At 38.4% G+C, this 23,407-nt stretch overlaps 2 protein-coding genes across 2 annotated transcripts; one reads left to right on the top strand and one right to left on the bottom strand.

Moving 5' to 3' along the window:
* Positions 1 to 17,324: 17,324 nt before the first annotated feature.
* Positions 17,325 to 17,651, top strand: LOC111913634 (uncharacterized). The gene has a single exon (XM_023909350.1). It carries the CDS (start codon positions 17,325 to 17,327, stop codon positions 17,649 to 17,651), a length of 327 nt encoding a protein of 108 aa, XP_023765118.1.
* A 4,220-nt stretch (positions 17,652 to 21,871) lies between these two features.
* Positions 21,872 to 23,239, bottom strand: LOC111913633 (uncharacterized). The gene is made up of 5 exons (XM_023909349.1): positions 23,235 to 23,239; positions 23,045 to 23,156; positions 22,638 to 22,955; positions 22,488 to 22,535; positions 21,872 to 22,327 (listed from the first exon to the last, which is right to left on the bottom strand). Exons 1-5 carry the CDS (start codon positions 23,237 to 23,239, stop codon positions 21,872 to 21,874), a joined length of 939 nt encoding a protein of 312 aa, XP_023765117.1.
* Between the last annotated feature and the right edge of the window lie 168 nt (positions 23,240 to 23,407).

Genomic DNA, 23,407 nt, shown 5'->3' with positions numbered 1-23,407 from the left:
GCATCACCACAAACTAATAATGACCATATCTGGTCCTGAAAGCAGTCTTCTGCACATCCTCACCTCTGACCCGCATCTGATGATATTCGGAGCGTAAATCGATCTTGGAGAACCAAGACGCTCCCTGAAGCTAATCAAACAAATCATCTATCATCGGAAGTGGGTAACGGTTCTTCACCGTTACCTTATTCAGCTCCCGGTAATCTATACACATACGGTGCGACCCGTCCTTTTTCTTTACAAACAAAATCGATGCACCCCAGGGAGAACTGCTAGGCATGATAAAACCCTTGTCTAGCAGCTCTTGCAGCTGCGTAAACAACTCCTGCATCTCTAGGGGAGCCAACCGATACGGTGCCTTGGCTATCGGAGCCGCACCAAGGATTAGATCAATCCCGAACTCGACCTGCCTCTCAGGAGATATTCCCGGCAAATCCTCTGGAAATACATTTGGGTAGTATCGTACCACTGGAACATCATCAATTGTCGTCTTGCCCTTCTCCCCGGGCATCAAAAACATAGGCAACATAACCGATGCAACCCTGTTGAAAATAGCGCCTCGCTCTCGCCGCTGAACACAGAACTGGTCCGCGTTGTGGCCTCTCGCCCTGAATCACTAAATCTCCCCCACTGGGAGTGCGAACCCTCATTAACTGCAACTCACAATCTATCACCGCCCCATTGGGGCTCAGCCAATCCATGCCTACTATAACCTTATTCCCTCGCAGGGGAATAGGGAGCAAGTCCACCAGAAACTGCTCATCAAGTAACTGTAGAGAACATCCTTTGTGTACCCTTGCAGCCCTAACGGTCCTATCAGCTGCTATCTCAACCTCAAGTGGACAATCTAGCTCCCTTGGAGCTCTGCTAAACCTCTTGCTAAGCGCAAGAGAGATGAATGATCAGGTAGCCCCCGAATCAAACGATACTGTAGCTGAAATGCCGTTCACTGAGAACGACCCTATACAAAACAGATAACCATAAGAAACAATCAATAATAAATGCAGATGTAAAGGAGAAATACATACCCGTCACCACGTCAGGAGTCGCTCGCGCCTCCTCTGCTGTCAGCTAGAAAGCTCTACTCTTCGCCACTGGCGTCTCAGCTCGACCCTGACGGCCATCTGTAATCCTCAAAGTAGCAGGGCAGGTGCTGACACCTTCCGTGCAGCTGCTAAACTCGGACACTGGGACTTTTTATGTCCCCTCTTATTGCACTGGAAGCAAATCAGATCTAACGCCGCAATGGCGGTGGTAGTGGTTGTACAATCTCTGCTCATATGCCCAGTTCGGCCACACTTATAGCAGCCGGAACTCCCTGCCTTGCACACTCCGTCGTGCAATCTCCCATACTTGCCACATCGACTGTGGCTCTGCTGACTCCTGGATCTGTGATCTAAAACCTTGGGCGTTTTACCCGAAGCCACCGCCGGCTTCCTCTTCCTATCCATCTCAAAGTCAATCTCTCTCTCTCAAGCCCTAGCAATCATGTCATCCAGCATTTTACAGTTAGACCGGATCACAAACTGGCGGACATCACTCCGCAGCATCTCATGATAACGGGCCTTCTTCATTTCCTCATCAGCCGCGTACTGAGGAACGAGAAGTGCCATCTCCCTGAACTTGGCGGTAATTCCCGCCACTATCTCTGTAGTCTGGGTCAAATCCTGAAACTCACGTGCTAACTGTTGCACCTCAATAACCGGTGCGAACTCAGCTCTGAACCTGGTAGTGAAGTCTGCCCAGCTCATGGCATCCAAAGTTGCGTCATCCCCAATGGCATGACCAACCTCCTCCCACTAATCTCGTGCCCTATCCTTCAGAAGACAGGACGCCAATCTGACCTTATCCCCCTCGGGACATCTGCTCGTGCAGAATGCGTTGGCCATATCCACCAACCATCTGGTACTTGCTATGGGGTCCCGTGCCCCGTGGTAATCTGGAGCTCCACATGCCCTGAACTCCCTGAACGTAAGCGTGCGCGACTCCATCATGGCCGCCACCTCGGCACGGAAGGTGCCCAACCTCTCATCCATCATCTCTAGGATACACTCCTTGATCGAACCGAAAATCACAGGAGTCTGCTCCAGTATGATACGACTAATCTCTGAAGAGAGAAACTCCCTGGTCTGCTCATCTAGTTACTCGCCTCCCGAGCCCGATCCCTCTCCGGCACCTGAACCGCCGGCTTCTGGCCTAGGTCGTAAAACCACCATTCTGAAAACACATCAAGACAACGTCAGAAACACTGATATATCTCGAGGGATCACTACTACTACAGGCCTTCCGGTCTCATCTCAGCCTTCCTTAATTCAAGTACGGATCCTCTGCTTCCAGTAGTGTGGGCCCCTACTACCTTCCACATCTATCCGTACTTTCCTCAAGAACTGCTTCGACTCCACCAAACCACTACTACTGCTGCTGATCTCTACTACTCTCATCCTAGGGTTGCCCTAGGGAAATCTCTGACTCGACCCTACCAGTCCTCAGCTGCTGAAGGCCTCCTGGTGATGCCAATGAGTCATTACCTGAATACCATTGCATGTGGTGAGGCTCAGATAATCCTTCGAGTAAAGAACTCGTCCTCACAACGGTTAGACTCAAACAAGAGTTGCGCAACAGGGCCAAATCCCACACTCTGAGATTATTCAATCCTGTTCACATGTGATGTGGCGTATTCTCCTAACGGCTAACTCCCATTACTCAAAGTCCCACAAAGCACTAAGCAAGTAGCATTCGGAAACGGAAACTACTCAAGCAATTCTGTCCTCATAATGAGAAAATGTACTAGCATAAAATGCTAAGCTCATGCTATCAGGCATAACCTAAGCAGGCTATCCTACTGCTGACTACTCAATGCTAGCATGCAATTCTTATAAAGCTGAAACACATAAGGCATCCTCTTAGATCCTTACTCCTATACTAGCATGCTGTTCTACTGAAACTGAAGCGGGAACTCAAACGTAAACTGAAACATACTGTTGTATGGGTAATTTGGGAGTACTTACTTGAGCTTGGCTGATTCGCATGCACCACACCCTTTTCTCTTTTCAAAGTTCTTTTCTTTCTAAAAATTCTTTTTGCTTTTCTTAAACTCTTTTCTTTTGAAAAACATTTTACCACTTCCTTAGTTTGAGTTCAGACACACCCGGAAGTGTGCCCGAATCCCTCAAACCAAGGCTCAGATACCAACTTGGAACATTTCGAAAATATGACCCAAATTTTTTTTTAAATAGTAATAAAAGTCATAACACTGAATATCATATAATAAAAACCAAACGTCGGGTAACTCAAAAGCCATAATAAAAGTGTCGTATCAAAAACTGTATCAAATCATATCTAAGTATCTGAACAAAACTCCCAGGAAAAAAGTTGAAGCTGTGGTGTGTGCGATGCCATCATCCCGAACTCTTCCCTTTACTTGCGGAAGTACCTGAAACCAAAACTGAAATTGTAAGCACAAATCTTAGTGACTTCCCCCAAACTACCACATACCATACAAACATATAAACAACTACTGGGCCCCGCCCACTACATCGGACCGAAGTCTGGAACTAACCAGGGCCTTGCCCTCTGCATCGGACCGAAGTCTGGAACTAACTGCATCGGACCAAAGTCCAGAACTAACTGCATCGAATCGAAGTCTGGAACTGACTGCATCGGACCGAAGTCCAGAACTTCTAAACATAACATAGCATACACGTATCAACTAGCATCACAACATAGACTGCATACTGAGTCGGGTCGTACCCGAAACACATAATACACAAAACCTGTCTGAGCCACGAAGGCATCAAACATACTAACTATTGCATCAGACCGAAGTCCAGGAACTATTTTTAACTAAAAGAGCCGACATTGAGGCCTTAGACTCGTTCTGGAAGGAAACTCACCTTGTAGCCTAGCTGCTAAAAAAATTGCTCCGGAATCTGTCTGTTGCGGCTCCGGTTTCACCCCGGCTACAATTTCCATAAGTACCCTCAATCAAATACTGACAAATATACTGAGGGTAAAATGACAATTTTATCCCCGGTCAAAGTCAACATATTGGTCAAAGTCAACATTTAGTTGACCTGACTCGTCGAGTTGGGATCACCAACTCGTCGAGTCCTTACTCTCACTTTCTTGCTTCTGCTCGCTACTACTCGTCGAGTTTGGCATAGACTCGACGAGTTCCTCCTCGATACTAACACTCAGTCAATCTGCATCCGACTCGCCAAGTTGTATGAACAACTTGCCGAGTCCTCCTTCAACACATGAATACTCTGACTGTGACTCGCCGAGTTGTATGAACAACTCGTCGAGTCTGTTCTTGAGTCATGAAGATTGCCTTGGACTCGCCGAGTCAGGGCATTAACTCGCCGAGTCCTTCCATGAATAATTCTAACCTCTAGCTCACTGAGTCCATCTTTCACTCACTGGTTCCACTCGGCATAACTCGAAAAGGGGAAAACAGGGGACTCGCGACTCGACTCGCCGAGTCTGAAGAACGACTCACCGAGTCGTATACATGCAATCACTATATACTCGATTATGCTTGAAACCAGTTCATTCCATTCATAGATCTGGGTTCTTAGGGTTTGTTTAACATGTAAAGTTTCCAACTTTACGTGTAAATAAACACCAAATGAAGGTTTTAAGGCTCAAAGCACACTATAAGAGTAGATCTAGGGCTTTCATGCAATATGGCTCCATAAAGGTATTAGATCTGGGATTCGGGAACTCAAACATAGCTAGATTCGAAGGCTATTCATCTCAATGTGTCCTCTATGCTACTACCAAGCCAAGAAATGGTTCAAGAATAGATTTAATAGTGTTCCAATGGGGATTTAAGAATAGAAACTGAAAAGGGGTCGAGTTATACCTTACTATACTCCGAAATGCCACAAAGATCTTGGATCTCCTTCTTCTCCTCTTGATCTAACTTCCTTCTTCACTCAAGATCTTCAAAGAATCACACCAAAACACACAAAATGCTAAGCGAATGCTAGGGTTTCGAGAAGGATGCTCTGGGGGTGGTGGGGGCTGACTTGAGGTCCTAAAAAGTTGATTAAATAGGGTGCAAACCCTTGAAATTAGGGTTTCATCCAGACTGGCGGACTCGCCGAGTCCAAAATATGGACTCGTCGAGTCGCCAACTTAAACGTGCTCAATATCCCGACTCTACTCGACGAGTCTGGCTACTGACTCGTCGAGTTCCTCTTGAAAACTTGAAAAAAAATAATTATTTAAATAACATACCATAATTTGGGGTGTTACAGGAGGGCAGAATCATTTTGGCATATAGCACTTCTGAAGTCCAACAACCCAGACAGACCTTCAAACCGGATTCCCCGTACCACGAGTGGTTAAAAAGATATTATAATGACACTTATATAACCCATAATAATAACTCAAATAATTATGATAAGGTCTTAATAATGTTACTATATTTAAATAAAAGCTATATTAAAAATTAGGTAGGCGTATCTTACCTATGAGGGGGTTTGGCTAGAAGCCGTGCTCTGCAGGGGCAGAACTTGCGAGCCGAAATCTCTTATTCTCGGAGCCACCGAGTGCTCTGGGGCTTTCTTCTAGCGCTAGTGGAGTTTTTGGGAGGTTTAGAGAGAGTGTAGAGAGAAGAAAGAATGGGAAAGGTGTGAAAAAAATGAAGGTGGGATAGGTTCTATTTATAGGGTGAAATATAGCTGAACTTGGTGCCACATGTCACCATCGGGTGGCAAGACTTAGGGAAAAAGCAATGGTCAAGATTGTGTCACGTCACCCATTTTCGCACAGCACACTTCCGACTTCTAAAATCCGTAACCTTCGCATACAAGATCCGTTTTTGACGTTCTTTATATCCACGCACTAGATAAAAATAAGATCTACACCTTTCATTTTGACTCTGTCAGCTAATTCTCAACCGATCTTAAATTTAACAATAGGAGGATATTATACTGTTAAATGACCGCGAAAAATTCGTAACTCTTTCATACGGACTCCGTTTTCGTCTTTCTTTTTATCGTTGACTTCCTATTAATGAGATAATCAAATCTCATTTAGGTCGCGTAGGCCAAAAACCGCTCGATCTAAAATTCGAGTTTCGGGTCGTGCACTACTATGTCAAATCTTAGAAAATTCATAACTTCCTCACACGAAGTCAGATTTGGGCGTTCTTTTTATGCACGCTTTTGGTTTAACATATACTACAACTTTTGTTTAGATCACTAAGGCCAAAAAGTCCTATATCGTAAGTTCACTATTTACGTCTTCCGGTGTCGTGCCGGTTTTGTCGTAAAACTTCGATAGGTCATAACTTCTTCATTATAACTTGGATTTTGGAGTTCTTTATATGTACGGAACCCTTGTAACATATACTACCACTTGGTTAAGATTAATACTTATAAATAATATTCCATAATAACTCATTTTTTATGCTTATTGTCTCTAAATTAACTAGCCCGAATGTGTGGGCGTTACATATGACCATCAATTCTGACCAAGATTCATCTCAATTCAAAATGTGTCACTATGGTCTGTCCTGAATAATATCATACTTCCAACGTACTGTCCACAAACAACCAATCCATGGTAAAACTTTAGAACGTTCTTGACAATTGTTGACAACTTCAATCACATAAAATTCTAATCCTTTTCACACAACGCTTAAGGCATTTGAAAAAAAAATTAGAATAAGTAAATATTATATCATATGTGATTGATCCTATATCTGAAGCATAAGGGACTCGACACATAATTATCTATACAAGAATTTAATATATGTTCAATTTCTTGCTATAATATTTCTATATATGGAATCTCTTATGTTGAAACATTTCAACATGCTATTCGTATATGTTTTGACTAAGTTCCATTAAACTATATATTCTAAACCTTTATATTCGAAACAAAGTATGAGTTCCCTCTCCTCAAAGTTTACTATAGCGAAACATTTCCCAAATTTTGCAATTTGCAAACAAGAGACATAGTTTCCTAAGAAAAATATTGTCCTTGCCAAATTATATCAAAACAATTTTAACACCCAGTCATTTTTGGTAAAAAATTCACTTCTTTAATTCTTAAGCTTAGTTTAAGGTTCAAGTCTACACAGGGCGTAGACAGCATCTACATGTTGCATAAAAGGGAAGTTGATGTGACACTTTCATAAACTACGTAAGGCGCAGGTAAAGAGTGTGCAGTGTGTTCTGGGATAGGGTCCAAACCCTGAAATCGGAGTTTTAAGCCTTATTTAAACCCCTTAACCTTCATGACCCCTTTCCATTCTCAGCCTCCATTCCTCCAAACAACTCCCTTAAAATCCTAAATCTATATTTGAGCATAGTGAGCTTAAGAGTGTGTTTTTGGGTGTTTTTGAAGGAAGAAGAGGGTAGTGGTGGTGCTTAGAAAGCTTCAAGCCTTGTGGATCTAGGATTTGCGCCTCTTAAGAATTCTCTAGAAGGTATAAATTTCAAAGCTTGATGAATAAGTTGATAGATCTTGTTAGCTTTAGATTTATGTCCCTTTTTGTCCCATATTCTTGGTCTAGTTGGGTTTGAGCTACTCCAAACTTTATGAGTAGCCTTTTCAGAAATTTTTGAGTGCATGGAATCATAAAAACGTAATCTTGATCCTTTTCATCCATACATGAGTTTGATTTCAAATACACCCTACAGTGTGTCTGATTCCCTCAAACCAAGGCTCTGATACCAACTTCTAACATCCCAAAAATTATAACTGAAATTTTTTGTTTTTAAGTCAACCAAAATCAATCTAATATTCATATCAACCATCAAAAGTATGCCAACGTGAACATAGTTATCAGAGTACAATACCAAAATCATAAAATGCTAAACATGGGTGAATATGCTTCAATCAGGTCGGGCCCTTCCCGTTCGAAGTGGAAGTGCCTGAAACATAAACTTAAACCGTAAGCACAAAGCTTAGTGAGTTTCCCCAAAATACCACATACCATACATATAATGGGCCCCGCCCAACATCCATCGAGCCCCGCCTGGCATCGGGCCCCACCCAGTATAGATCTATCAGTAACTTGCGATGGTCCCTGCCCAACACATTCATCAGACCCCACCTGGCATCGGGCCCCACTCGGTATACATACAAACACATACAATACATGCAAGTGTCACACAGATAACTAGCATCAGATAAACATAAATCAATGGGTCGGTAATGGTGCCTTCGATCCGAAAAACACTATGAGAAGAGTCACCTCAATCAAATAATGAACAGTCACACGCACCGGTTGCCGCTACGATGGCTCCTCAACTGGACACATTCAAACTAAACCAAATAAATAATCAAGGTAATAACCCATAATAAATGGTCCAGATTATAATCTAACAACTAAGGGTAAAAGATCATTTTACCTTCTCTTACTTGACTCGTCTAACCAAGGAATAAGCCCTAAAGACCTAAGGCCCAAAAATGGCCTAAAAGTCCTCCTGGTGAGTACGCCAAGCATACCACCTTTACGCCCAACATACAAGACTACGACCGAGAGGGAATTCAGGTCAAACCTGTTATGCTCTGCATACCTGGAAGGTACGCTCGGCATACGCCATTGATGTCCAAAACTCGACTTTAAGCACTTAATGCTTTAAGACCAAACGTCCAAATCACATATCTTGCTCTTGGGAATGTCTTAAATGATAAAGTTGACAACTTGATGCCTTTGCATGGATCAGTAAGGCACAAATCCAAACCCTAAGTCCAAAGTATACTCTAACGCCCAAAATCTTATGCATGGATGAATGGGGGTGTCCAAGCTCCCATCTTTATGACTTTATAAGCTCAAGATCAATACGACTCCCACTGACTTCTTGAAATATGATTTTTATCTCAAGGAACATTCCTTGATGAGCTAAAACAAATATTCAAAAGTTCATGCAGATTTCCGACAAGAAAACACTCCAATGAATTTGGCTTAGTTTATCTTTTGTTTCTCAATCAACGAAAACATCACAAATCCAACTCTAAATGTGCTACAATAAGAATTGCATTCTTACTCCACATATTACGAGATTTTATCAACCTTCTTGGTTTGGAATGAGTTTCAAGATACAATTTATAGTAACTAGAGCACAACTCTACAACTTTATGTGGAATGAAACATGACTCATCTATTATTGAACGATCTGCAACAATATTCGATTCCTCTTCTTAGTCATACAATTGCATTAAGATGTTCTTTGAGGATCAATTGTAATACAATTCCAAATGATCATAAAACATGATACTAAAGTACTCTCCTTTCCTTTTAGATTGGAGAATATTTTATCTTTCTTCCTAATAGATTATTTTCTTTGTTCTGATACTCTTTGAATCTTTTCAATAGCATTAGAATTCTACTTAATCTTAAAAATAGAATATATATATATATATATATATATATATATATATATATATATATACTGAAGCATCTGTAAATCATGACAAATAGAGTTATCATTCCTTGTGGTGGATTTGAAAGGTCTATATCAATATATACTAGATCAATCAATCGTTCACTTGCTTCACATAAACATGTGAACAAGGATTTAATCATGATTTTTCTAATAAACAAGATTGTCATGCATCATGCAATTCGAATCGTATGAATCCAAGTTTCTGTCCAATTGAAACTTGGTGATGAGATTTCTTTTCACTTGGTTAAATATGATAGCACCACAAGCATGAACTCATAAGAATCAAATCTACAACTAATATTGCTATTATTAGAAACATGATCAACACATTCATTAATGTCATTACAAGGAAATATAAAATAAGGGAACCATATAAACCAAAACTTCACTTTTATTGATTAAAGAGAATATTGGAACTTGTTCTTACAATATATAAAATGAAAAACTATGTTTCTAGACATCTCCGAATAGTAATAGCAAACTAATAAAACTATCATAACTCTTTATGTCATACTCAGTCCTAGTCCTTGCAGGTATATTTCTTTTCTTTTTGAAAAGTTTAAGTGTGGGAAATTTGGTCCTACGTGAGGCGTAGGGTAGTCTCCTACGCAGAGCGTAGTAGGAAACTTGGACATGGGATTTAAATGGTCTATGTAGGGCGTAGATCAAGGTACGCATGGCGTAGGAGCCCAGGACCAAAACCCTAGCTAATTCTTAGGGTTGTGAGCCTTATTTAAAGGCTCTAACCCCTTGAGTGTGACATCCCCAATTTCACGGCCAGAAAAGACTGATTTGTTTATGCTTTGTTTTATAAATCAGAGTAATCGTTAAACGGTTGCGGAATTTGTTCCCAAACAAAATATGATAAGAATTTATCAAAGCATTTTTTAAAAGAAATGTATTTTCATTAAATAACAAAATCTTGGGATGTCATGTTCCAATACAGACCAAAAGCATAAACAATATAAAATAGACCTTACACCAGTTATTTATAACTACTGATCTATAATCCAAAATCTCTCATCAAGTCCACCAACTTATACTCTTGTGCCATTACCTGTAATAAAAAGAAAACTGAGTGGGTCAGGCTTGGGAGCCTGGTGAGTATAGGGTTTTCAACCCACAATAATATAATTATTATATTTAATCATCAAACAATCAACCCAATTACCCATCCCCATTATCTTCGTTTAATCTTCCCAAAAGATATTATCCTAAGGGTCATCTCCTATATCATGTTTACCTCTCATCTCCTTACATCTTATTTCCGTATATGTTTGTTCCTAAGAACTTTTCTAAGGATTATCACCTACATCGCATAGAAAATACTAATTCGGGGATCACTCCCTCAATATGTGTCTAGTAAGGGTTAGGTTATCATCGCATGATTACGCAGCCACAACATCGCCTGGACTCGTAAATCATAATAAGGGTTAGACTATCATCGCATGAATACGTAGCCCCAACATCGTCTGGACTCATAATTCATAATAAGGGTTAGACTATCATCGCATGAATACGCAGCCACAACATCGCCTAGACTCGTAATTCATCACCTATCTATCATCACCATTATATCCTCACCTATCTCTTATCACATTATTTCAACACACGTCAACTATTTCATCTACCCATGTTCTATCCAAAATATTTGTAGATATAAATTACATATATAGTTTAAATCATTTAGCATCCGTATAAAAACATCAATTCCAATCCCATCTCAAATAGACAAATAATAGATAACACATAGCACGTATTTCATAGCTAATACTTTATATTTATGTGTTAGATGAAAGTAACCACACACTCACACATATAAACAACAATATATATACACATAGCACGTATTCTATAAAATACTTCATATATATGTGTAAGATCAAAGTGACTATACACTCACTTAATTAGAAGATGATTGGGCAGCACTACGGCTTGTAGAAGTAGTATTCTTCGGTAGATCTGGAAGATCTTCACAAAAATTGGCTTCTCGCGGGCAGAGCTTCGGGTCGGGAATTGCACTTCTCAGGATCTTCGGGGCTTCGGGACTTGCTTCGGGGCTCGGGAATGATACTGGGGCTTCGGGATATTTCTTGCACGAAAATCGAGAAAAAATGGGAGAGAGAAGAGAAAATGAGCAAAGAAATAAGGCAGCCTCGCATTCTATTTATAGGGTGTTGAATCTGGGATTACGTTGGGTGTAAATCTTGGTACGCTGGGCATACTAGGCCTTACAATGGGCGTACGCGACATCATTGCATGCGTATGTACTCGAGTGACGTCATTGCATGCATAGCTGAGGCGGTTTCGGGTACGCTGGGCGTACTCCAAAATTACAATAGGCGTACTCGATTAAGCAGACCTCAAACTTGCATAACTTTCGCATACGAGCTCCGTTTTTGACATTCTTTATATTCACACGTAGGTGAGACTAAGCTCTACAACTTTCATTTAGACTCCGTCGGCTAATTTTAACTTTATTTTTATTATTGTATTTTTAACAGGCCGAGACAGGGAGTGCCCGTTAAAAATTCATAACTTCTTCATCTGACGTCCGTTTTCGTCTGTCTTTTTACTGTTGAACTACTATCAATGAGATCTTCGATTCTCGTTTAGATTGTTTCGGCTAGAAATCACTCAATCTCGAATTCGAGTTTCGGGCTGCATACTGCTAAATCGAAATTTAGAAAAATCATAACTTCCTCATATGAAGTCAGATTTGGGCATTTTTATGCACGCTCTTGGTTTAACGAACTCTACGACTTTCGTTTAGATCACTAGGGTTAAATATCGCTCTAACGTAATTTCACTATTTACGTCGCGTTGTGTCGTGCCGGTTCTGTCGCGAAACTTCGACGGGTCATAACTTCTTCGTTATAACTCGGTTTTCAGCGTTCTTTATATGTACGGAATCCTTGTAACATATACTACAACTTAGTTAAGATTAATCCTTCTAAATAATCTTCCATCAAAAAGTCATTTTTTGACGCTTATCGTCTCTAAATTGACTAGCCCTGATCTACGGGCGTTACAATTATCACCCCCTTAGGATGATTACGTCCCGAAATCATCAACGAAATAGGACTTATAAAATGATTCCAATCTTCTGAATTATGTCAGATGTTACAATGAACTTGGTTCTCCGAACCACGTAACAAACTCATCGTAGTCAGACTCAATTTGATATGACCACTACGGTCGGAATAACAACCATCTTACTAGTCATTACCGAAACAATGGTAATAACATACTTGAATAAAACGAGACCAATCACTAGCTTCTTGGTAACCTTGTGACTTTCCCTGATCCAAGCGTGAGTCATGTGCTTCCAGTAGTATAGATCGTTACTACTATTCACACCTACTCATACTCGTCCCAAGTATTGTCTCGTAGTCCCCAAGTCCTAAAATCACAAAAAAATTTAACACATACAAATGTGTTCAATTAATCAAAAAAAAATTCCTAGACTCTACTAGGACTTCTTCCATGCGCATCTTCACACATCAATTCTACTTCAACTCAGTTAGTGATGGAAATTCCAGACGATGGGAAAACTTCAAGAATTACAACAATCGTTCCATCATCCTGTCAATTGAAGGTGTACTTCAGACGTACCGTACTCCTCTAAACATTCCGTTATTTTATCAGCATATTCTAAAGGCAAGATACCACTCTTACGATATCTTATGATAGGTGTCATTCACTATCATAAGCCTTTTATTTCCTCCATTTACTCAATTCTCTACAAGTCTTCACCATAATGTTTTGTACATCCAAGCAGACATTCGGTGTACCGGGCGAGAACTTAAGATAAGAAACTTTTATTTACGATAGACGTATAAATCTCCTTATCACTTCGAAACGTTTACATGCTAGTTCTAATATCATAGTCGTACGCTTAGAATCCTAAACACATAAGGTTCCCGGATCCGGTCGGCAACAGACCATAGATCCAAACAAACAATTTCATATATGGCAAACATATAGCAGTTAGCACATAAAAGCATTTTAGGCATCATTCCTAAATAAACTAGTACTTGTGTCAATTTAGGTGTACTACCTAACATATTTTAGACACACTCCTCACAATCATTACTTAGCATTCTAAGTTTAAGTCTAGAAATTTCCTACAAATTCCTAGTTCGCTTAAACTAATGCTCTGATACCAACTGTGACATCCCCAATTTCACGGCCAGAAAAGACTGATTTGTTTATGCTTTGTTTTATAAATCAGAGTAATCGTTAAACGGTTGCGGAATTTGTTCCCAAACAAAATATGATAAGAATTTATCAAAGAATTTTTTTAAAAGAAATGTATTTTCATTAAATAACAAAATCTCAGGATGTCATGTTCCAATACAGACCAAAAGCATAAACAATATAAAATAGACCTTACAACAACTATTTATAACTACTGATCTATAATCCAAAATCTCTCGTCAAGTCCACCAACTTATACTCTTGTGCCATTACCTGTAATACAAAGAAAACTGAGTGGGTCAGGCTTGGGAGCCTGGTGAGCGTATAGGGTTTTCAACCCACAATAATATAATTATTATATTTAATCATCAAACAATCAACCCAATTACTCATCCCCATTATTTTCGTTTAATCTTCCCAAAAGATATTATCCTAAGGTCCATCTCTTATATCATGTTTACCTCTCATCTCCTTACATCTTATTTCCTTATATGTTTGTTCCAAAGAACTTTTCCTAAGGATCATCGCCTACATCGCATAGACAATACTAATTTGGGGATCACTCCTTAATATGTGTCTAGTAAGGGTTAGGGTATCATCGCATGATTATGCAGCCACAACATCGCCTAGACTCGTAAATCATAATAAGGGTTAGACTATCATCGCATGAATACGCAACCACAACATCGAGTGGACTCGTAATTTATAATAAGGGTTAGACTATCATCGCATGAATATGCAGCCACAAAATCGCCTGGACTCATAATTCATAATAAGGGTCAAACTATCATCGCATGAATACGCAGCCACAACATCGCCTGGACTCGTAATTCATCACCTATCTATCATCACCTAATTATCATCACCATTATATCCTCACCTATCTCTTATCACATTATTTCAACACACGTCAACTATTTCATCTACCCATGTTCTACCCAACATATTTGTAGATATAAATTACATATACAGTTTAAATCATTTAACACCCGTATAAAAACATCAATTCCAAGCCCATCTCAAATAGACAAATAATATATAACACATGGCACGTATTTCATAGCTAATACTTTATATTTATGTGTTAGAAGAAAGTAACCACACACTCACACATATAAACAACAATATATAAACAACAAGGAATTGAAGAAGGATTACTTGTTACTACAAGATAACAAGAAAGGTAAGATCCAAACCCTATTAGTTTCGATTATGTATCTTAGAATTAGGGTTATTGCTTTGGAAATCTTGTTTGCATGTATAACTTGAGAAAAAACTAGATCCAAAGCAATTAGGGTTGCATGTGCACATAGGAATGTTGTAATGCTCAAAACCCATCAGTGGTATCAAAGCTTAGGGTGTTTTTATGTTATATTTGATGCAATTGTGATTTACCTAAAGCTAGAACAAAATCGTTTTTGCTCACTGTCTGCTGAACTCAACGAGTTCAAAGATGAACTCGATGAGTTCAAAGATGAACTCGATGAGTTCAAAGATGAACTCAACGAGTTGGATGAACTCGACGAGTCCATGACCTGACTCGACGAGTTGTCTCATCTATAAGCATATTTTTCGGAATTCAGACCTTAATTAGATAAGGATAATTACCGTAAATTGTTTAACTGTTTAAAATCGAATTTTCTATAAAGGTAACTACTATCCCCATCTAAATAAGAGATTTGATCAAATTTTTAAGATAATTACAAGATTATGTGATTAATTAATTATTTAAAATTTGAATTGAATAATTTTGAAAAGTTTCAAATTGTACCCACAAATTTTTGGAATTTAAATTTAATTAAAAGTTTATTTTTGAATTTTTAAATTCTAGAAACCCAAGTATTTTAAAAGTTTAAAATCCAACCCTTATACTATTATAATATTAAAAGATTAATACTTATATATATATATATATATATATGTATAAGATGAGTCAGTCTTACTGTTAGTAGGCCTCATTTACGAAGCCGAATTATAAAGGGGTATAAGGAAACTGCCTATAAAATGGCGGTTGAATGGGTGTCGGACACGTGCAAACGAGCCAAGCTACTTGTGAGCTACTCGAGATCGAATCGTTAAAATCTCGACTCGAGATCGATTTTAAACGAGCCCGAGCCGAGCTCGAGCTTAATATTAGGCTTGTTTATTAAACGAGCTCGAGCTCGAGCCTCTATTACTTGGCTCGATTAGACTCGCGAGCCTAAACGAGCCTACATATATATAATAAATAAATTATTATTATTTTTATATATTAAAATAAATAATAATTTAATAAATACCATTTTAGGAAAATAGCATATACCGTATACGAGCCGAGCCCAAACCGAGCACGAGCCCGTACAATTCTTAACGAGCCGATCTCGAGCTTAGTACCACAAGGCTCGAAACGAGCCGAGCTCGAGATCGGTCCTATAAATATTTAAAAGAGTCGAGCCCGAGCCTGGTCAGGCTCGAGCTCGGCTCGGCTGGTTTGCAGCCCTAGGTGTCCACTCTCACCTACCGCTTCCTTGTTTGGTGGATGGTCGTTAGTCGAACGGGTAGGATAGGACATTAATTCTCTCATTTATAAGTATAATGATAAATATAAAGTAGCTAAATGTTTTTATAAATTCCCAATCTTAGTTACTTTAGGAAAAATGTGAAAATCATGCTAGTCCATGAAATTGCACTTTGCACCTTGCCAAGTCGTTAGTGGAGTGTGTGTGGCTAACTGGCACACTAACTTGGACTAACAAGGTGGAAAAGGGTAGCTTGAGAATTATCATAGATCAATGGAGTGTGTGTGGTTAACTGGAACATTGATTACGTGGTGAATGACATCGAGAGTGCCAAGCTAATTTGCATGGTTATTCACACTTTGTTTGTGATCCTCGGTATCCCTGTCACAAACTTGAAGGGCATAATCGAGATTAAACATGCCATTGAAAAGTTCAATGAATCTCAAAAGAATCTAGAAATTTCATTTCATTTAAAACCTAATTCTTTATTTTGTTTTTCGTGTTGGAATTGGTAATCATCATTTACCTAACTTCAAATAATTTACAATTGGATTACGGCATCCCTCTTCCAAGCTGTGAATTATTGTGTTGGGTCATAGCCTTAATATTTCATTTGGGTGTCATATTAAGGATTTCCTTATCTAATCAAAACTTTGTCCTTCTTCTTTTGCAGATGTCTACCTCAAACAACGTTTTCGGTTCCTCCAACAACAACTCATTCTCGCTCTTGAACATTTGTGCGAGGGTCACATTCGATGGTTCCAACTTCAATGATTGGATATGCAACATTCGAATGGCATTGCGCTACGAGGACAAAGAATATGTCTTCGAAAATCCTTTAAAAGAGGTTGATGATCCCAAAGCTACTCCCGACAAAATAGCTGAGTATGAGGTTCGCCACAAGGATGCTACTAAGTTGTCCTGTATTATGGTAGCCACCATAACTCCTGAGCTTCAACGGTTCTACGAGGACTACTGGCCCTACGAGATGTGCAAGGACTTGATGGAAAAGTACCATAAATGAGCACGTCAAGAGAGGTACGAGATAGTTACCTCGTTTATCACCACCAAAATGAGGGATTGAGAGTCCTTCACGAGCCACTTGCAAAGAATGCAAAGATATATGGATCATCTCCTGAAGTTGAATGTGAACTTCGGCAAAGAGTTGGCTATTGACATAGTCCTACACTCTCTACCTCCTTGCTATGATTAGTTCAAGATGACTTACCATATGAGCAATGAGGAAGTCACATTAATCAAGCTTCAAGGCTTGTTGAGAACTGCTGAAAGTGGATTGAAAGGGAAAAGTGTCGAATCCACTCCTACTCCTGTTGTTGCCCCAGTCCTGGACATTGGACATGGAAAAGGGAAAAATAGGAAAGCTCCCTATAAGAACTGGAAGGGAAAGTCCCATGATGGATCTTCATCAAGTGGATCTAAGGCAAAAACCGGTTCTACCACTCCCTCCTCCGATCCTGAAGAAGCAACGTGCTTCTACTACCATGATAAAGGGCATTGGAAGAGAAGCTACCTGAAATACTTGTAGGACATCAAGGATGGGAAGATAAATGTAATTGACATTTGATGATTATATAATGGAGATTTATATATGAGTAATGTTTACTATCTTGTGTCAATTGTTTACTATTGTTTCACTTTTACATGTTTTACTTCCAGAATAATTGGATTATTCAAATTATCCACAGTCGATCATACTTTGGAAGTAAGTAATGGGGAAAGACTATCATGAATTGGTTTGTAGATTGTCTAAGTGCTTAGACATAGCAAAGGTTTGATGCAACATTCATGAGTACTCCTGAAATAGGATTTGAGTATTGGATCAAACTCACGTTCATTTGAATCACTTCATGGAATTTATCACAAGTGATTGTGAGACAATAATATTGTATAATCTTTAAACCGAGATATATGAGTTGTTGTTTATGATTTGTTGTTTACGAGTTGGTTGTGCATTGATAATATGTAAACGCATTAGTAGCTTGATGTAATAAAACATATTGCTGTGTAAGATTTGATGAGTAAATAGTACAAACATATAAGTCAAAGTTTATTTGTTCCTTTTTCCCTAATGGGAAAAGCAATATCTTGGGCCCCTCGATGATTTTGTATTGACTTATGTGTCGGGCCCGGTCAAGACTAAATTGATGTGTTTAATTAAGTTCCTTGTCAAACAAATCAGAAATCGGGAAACATATTGTTTGACATTGAGAATGATTTTGTTCCATGTCTTTGTCCACACGATATCTTGTAGAACAGAAGATTATATGATCACTTATCTAAAGGACGCATCGTTGACTAGGTCAGAGTTTGACAGCGGCTTTTGAAAGCTATGATTGTTAATTAGATTTTGAAGTCATACTTGTAGTTATAGTTATTAGACTGATCAAAGTTATTAGACTAATCCAAGTGGGAGACTGTTGGATTAGGTATCTAAGCCCATAACTATAATTGGTATGTACTTGATTTGATTGTAGCATGGTCCTTTTGGGTTTCCTTCACCATAGCAACAGGACAAGATGAGCTTTGGAGAAAGAGGTTAATAAATGGTTTATTGATATATTATAAGAATAATATATTAATTAGTAATCATATTATTTAATTAGTATTAGTCAAAAAATAATTTAGAATTAATTTAGTGATCAAAGGAACTGATTAAAAGAATGGAGACTTATTATGTAAATCAGAGATAGTTGCAGTTTTGGCCTGATAGACTCTATTGAAAGGGGTGGACGAAAATATATGGCAAGCCCATAGATTTTTCGTCCAAGGCCTATCATATGGGGGTCCATGGACTGCTTAGGGCCTAAGTAAGGAAATTAGGGTTTCTAGCTGAAAACCCTAGCAGCCTCAACTATAAAAGGAACCCCGGCCTCTAGAAATCGACCTACCTGCTTCCCAAGAGAAACCCTAGCCGATTTCTACCTCCTTCTCCCTCATTCTTTGCTTGTGGTGTTTTTGACTCCATTAGAAGTGCAACGCTTGGGGCACTAGGCTTGCGAAGGTCAAGGAATTGAAGAAGGATTACTTGTTACTACAAGATAACAAGAAAGGTAAGATCCAAACCCTATTAGTTTCGATTATGTATCTTAGAATTAGGGTTATTGCTTTGGAAATCTTGTTTGCGTGTATAACTTGAGAAAAAACTAGATCCAAAGCAATTAGGGTTGCATGTGCACGTATGAATGTTGTAATGCTCAAAACCCCTCAGTTCTTGGGGTTGCTAAGTCATAAAAATGAGATCTTATTTACTCTCATTCATCCATGCATAGGCTTTTGAGCAAATAGAAGGCTTTTTGGACCTAGGGTTTGGATTAATGCTCTTTGTATGCATGTAACTGGATAAAGTCAGAGACTTTATCCATTAAGACGTCCATCTAGTATAGATCTTGAAGTTTGGAGGGTTAACTTTTAGTGTTAAGCACTTAATAGGAAAAGTTGGACAACAGGGTATTATGCAATGCGTAGTTTTATCTACGTTGCGCATAGCTCCTTTTGTGACCGTTTTACCTCCACTACGTAGAGCTTCATGTACGCAAGGCGTAAATTGTCTAGAAGTTGACCACTAACTTTTTTACTATTGATCGTTGACTTTGACCAAGTTGGCCAATATTATCCATAATTACAATAAATATAGGTAAATCGTGGCACTAATTACACAACCGCTATTTCATAGAGGACTGCTAAACACTATAGCACGCGATTAACCACACAAATCATGTAATATAAATTTCTTGAAGTCCTTTGACCCCCGCACAATCATCTTGACAGTTGCCCAACATTCAATCAACCCGTTAAAGAACTTGATATTAATTTCATTAGCAGACTTATTAATACCAATTATAATCAATTTAAAACAATTAGATCATCCACACCAATACAATCTCACTAATCTTTCAAACTTATCACATCATCATTTGCAATAATCAACTTTCAAAAATGTTCACTTCATCAACAAATATTTTATATATTTAACTAATATCTCTGTTACTAAAAACTAAAAATCATATAATAATAACTTAATATATACATTAATCATATTTACATATTTATTTTTATTGATTTATACTAAAATTGTTTTATTTCTATTATATTAATTAAAATTATATATATATATATATATATATATATATATATATATATATATATATGTGTGTGTGTGTGTGTGTGTGTTTAAAAGAGCCCGTCCATTAATGTTTGCAAGCCTTGCTGCAATTGAAATGGAAAATTGGCTTGACTTGCAATAAGGGGAAGAAAGTTGTAGCATGTTTATCGGGGAAATGGCTTTTTAGGGTAACTAACTGTTGCGTTTGTTTTCATTTGGTCTCTTTCCTTTTTTGTATTCAATATACCATCGAACTTGTTGTTTGTGTTCACCATAACCCTTTTGACCAGCTTTTGACATGTGAAAGCCGGTCAAAGGGCTATGGTGAACACAAACAACATGTTTGATGGTATATTGAGTACAAAAAAAGGAAAGGGACCAAATGAGAACAAACTCAACAGTTGGTTACCTTCCTAAGTCATTTTTCCCGAAAAGTTAAATGAATTAAAGTTGCAAAATTATCAAAGACTGCAACCTTCTTTAGCCATAACGTACATGAAGAGCGTTTCGAAGGGGTAACTTCGTTAAAACATGTTCTATGTTATGCTTACTGTGGTTAGCTGTCAACACTTCTCTGCAAAAGGATATGACTGTGTATGAGTGGTATATTTATCAGCATAAACGTTTACCTCAAGGTATATTATAATGATGTGTCTGCAAAAGTTGCATGACACATATTGATGTTGTATCTTATCCCATGAATTCGATCTTAAAGCTAAGTAAACTCAAAAAAACACTTGTGATTCCACTAGTTTGTATACTTGTCTAGAATCCATGATACGATAAATCATTTGATTGGAAATGTAAATGTAGTCATAAAATTCACCTGCTTAGTCAAGATTCTCCTAATAAATATTCAAGTGGATTACAAAGTTATACATGTATGAATAATGTTCTTTCGTGGGTTATGTTTTGAAGAGAAGCAAGAATGAATCTCATAAAGTCATTAATATCAGCAGGAAATGACATGGAATTTGTTGTAATGAGTAAAGGGAAAATGAATCGAGGGTAACCAACTGTTGCGTTTGTTCTCATTTGGTCACTTTCCTTTTTTTGTACTCAATATACCATCGAACTTGTTGTTTGTGTTCACCATAACCCTTTAACCGGCTATCCCAGGTCAAAAGTCGATCAAAGGGGTTATGGTGAACACAAACAACAAGTTTGATGGTATATTGAGTACAAAAAAAAAAAAGGAAAATGACCAAATGAAAACAAACGCAACAGTTAGTTACCCTAAAGAGTCATTTTCCCCATGTTTATCATGTTGTCACACCACATAAGCCACGAAGAATGTTAGCATCCAAGTTATAAAAATATAGAAAGTGTTAGTGTCTAAGTTTAATAGGATTCATAGTTATCGATAGCGAATAGCGACGGGCCACCTATAAGCTACGTAGCGAATAGCGGTAAATAGCGACCGCTATTTCGTATTTAGTGATAGGTATAAAAATATTAAAAATATATATATTATGTAACTATTGTAGCTATTATAACCAATAAATAAGCAAACAAACAATTAAACTAGCTAAATAACTTAACCATATTAGTTTTTTAGACATATTTGTAGCGGATTGTAATCAGCTAGAAGTTAGTTTTTAAACATAAATAACAAAAGGCAGGTCTAAACTCAAAAACCCAAATCAAAGATCATCTAGATCTTCATAGACAGGCTCATCATCATGATCTTGAACAAATGAAGGCTCAAAATCTCTATAAGCAGCTACATCATTTTCTTCTTCACCCAAGTTATTGTCATCATCCTCATCTATTAAACATATTCCTCTGGAGCTCGATGCAGACTTGTCAACAGCTCCCCTATTCCTGCTTCTTGGAGAATAAGGTGGCCCACATGCCCCAACAGCATCTGCAACTTGACCCCATGTTAAATTCTCACCCTCAAAGACCGGGGCATCTTCCTCCTCTTCTTCGCCTCCCATCAACCACTCAGTCTGATCTAGAACATTTGCATCGTCCAATATAATTGGGTCAATCGTATCACGCATATTGTACCTCCTTCTCAAAGCCCGATTATACTTGATATAAACAAGGTCATTCAACTTTTGTTGCTCTACCCGGTTTCTTTTCTTAGAATGCAACTACATAAAAGTAAGTTAAAATTTATTATTATACAAAGTATATCTAATTATATATATACTTAAACTCACAAAAACCGAGTTACTTACATGTTCAAATACACTCTAATTCCTCTCACAACCTGACGAGCTACAAGTAAGACTTAGCACTTTGACCGCAAACTTTTTTAATGTGTCGGGGCTGATGCTCCATATTGCATCCACCACTCCGCTAATTTAGTAACAAAATAATATAAAGAATTAAAGATATGTTAAAAATTATAATTATACAAAGTATATTATTTTTATATTATTTACTTGGTGCAATTTTTACTCTCATTTTCTTCGCTATCGGGTTCCCGAAGATCCCTTGTGCACTTCGGTATATTGGGAGCTCGGCATGAATCTTCATCTCCTCGTCCTCGTTCAATGCTAATTTATGAATACACGACTTCAATCCACTCATCACTTCATCATCATTTTCCACATTCGGATTTTCATAATATAGGGCCGGATTCAAGTAATGTCTAGCAGCATGCAAAGGTTGATGCCAATTCCACCTCCTGTCAATGATTTTGAAGACTTCTGCATACTTATCTTCTTTGTTTTTGAAAGCCTGAGCAATCGCCTTTTTTGCTCTATCCAATCGGACCTGAGGTCGCAGGAGAAAACGTTGGTCGAAGCCAGAGAAGTCGCCGGAAGAATGCAGTGGTTTGCTAGTGGGGTTCGTTGGAGGTGGACGCAACGATTCGGAGGCAGAGCAAGTCCAAAGCGTAGAGGCAGGAGGCGAAGTAGCAAACGAGACTTGATTTGAGTTAGCGTCAAGTCGTCAACCCTAATACGTTTATTCCAGCTTTTTTTTAAAAAAAAAGTAATAAAATAAAAAAAAATAACCCTATCGCTAAATTGACCGCTTTCTGTCGCTATTTACCCCATAGCGATCATTGACCGCTTCGCCACGCTATTCGCTATAGCGACCGCTATGTTCGCTATTGACAACTGTGATGGGATTTACTTTTAAAATAAATCACGAAAACCAACATCCAAGTTTTTCTCTCCTCTCTTTCTCTTGTTGTGCCCATGGCAAGCATTCCTTGGAAGTGC

The sequence above is a fragment of the Lactuca sativa genome, chromosome 7, assembly GCF_002870075.4.
Source record: "Lactuca sativa cultivar Salinas chromosome 7, Lsat_Salinas_v11, whole genome shotgun sequence".
NCBI lineage: Eukaryota > Viridiplantae > Streptophyta > Magnoliopsida > Asterales > Asteraceae > Lactuca > Lactuca sativa.
The sequence above is the reverse complement of the archived record's forward strand: the minus strand, read 5'-3'. Positions and strand labels throughout refer to the sequence as shown.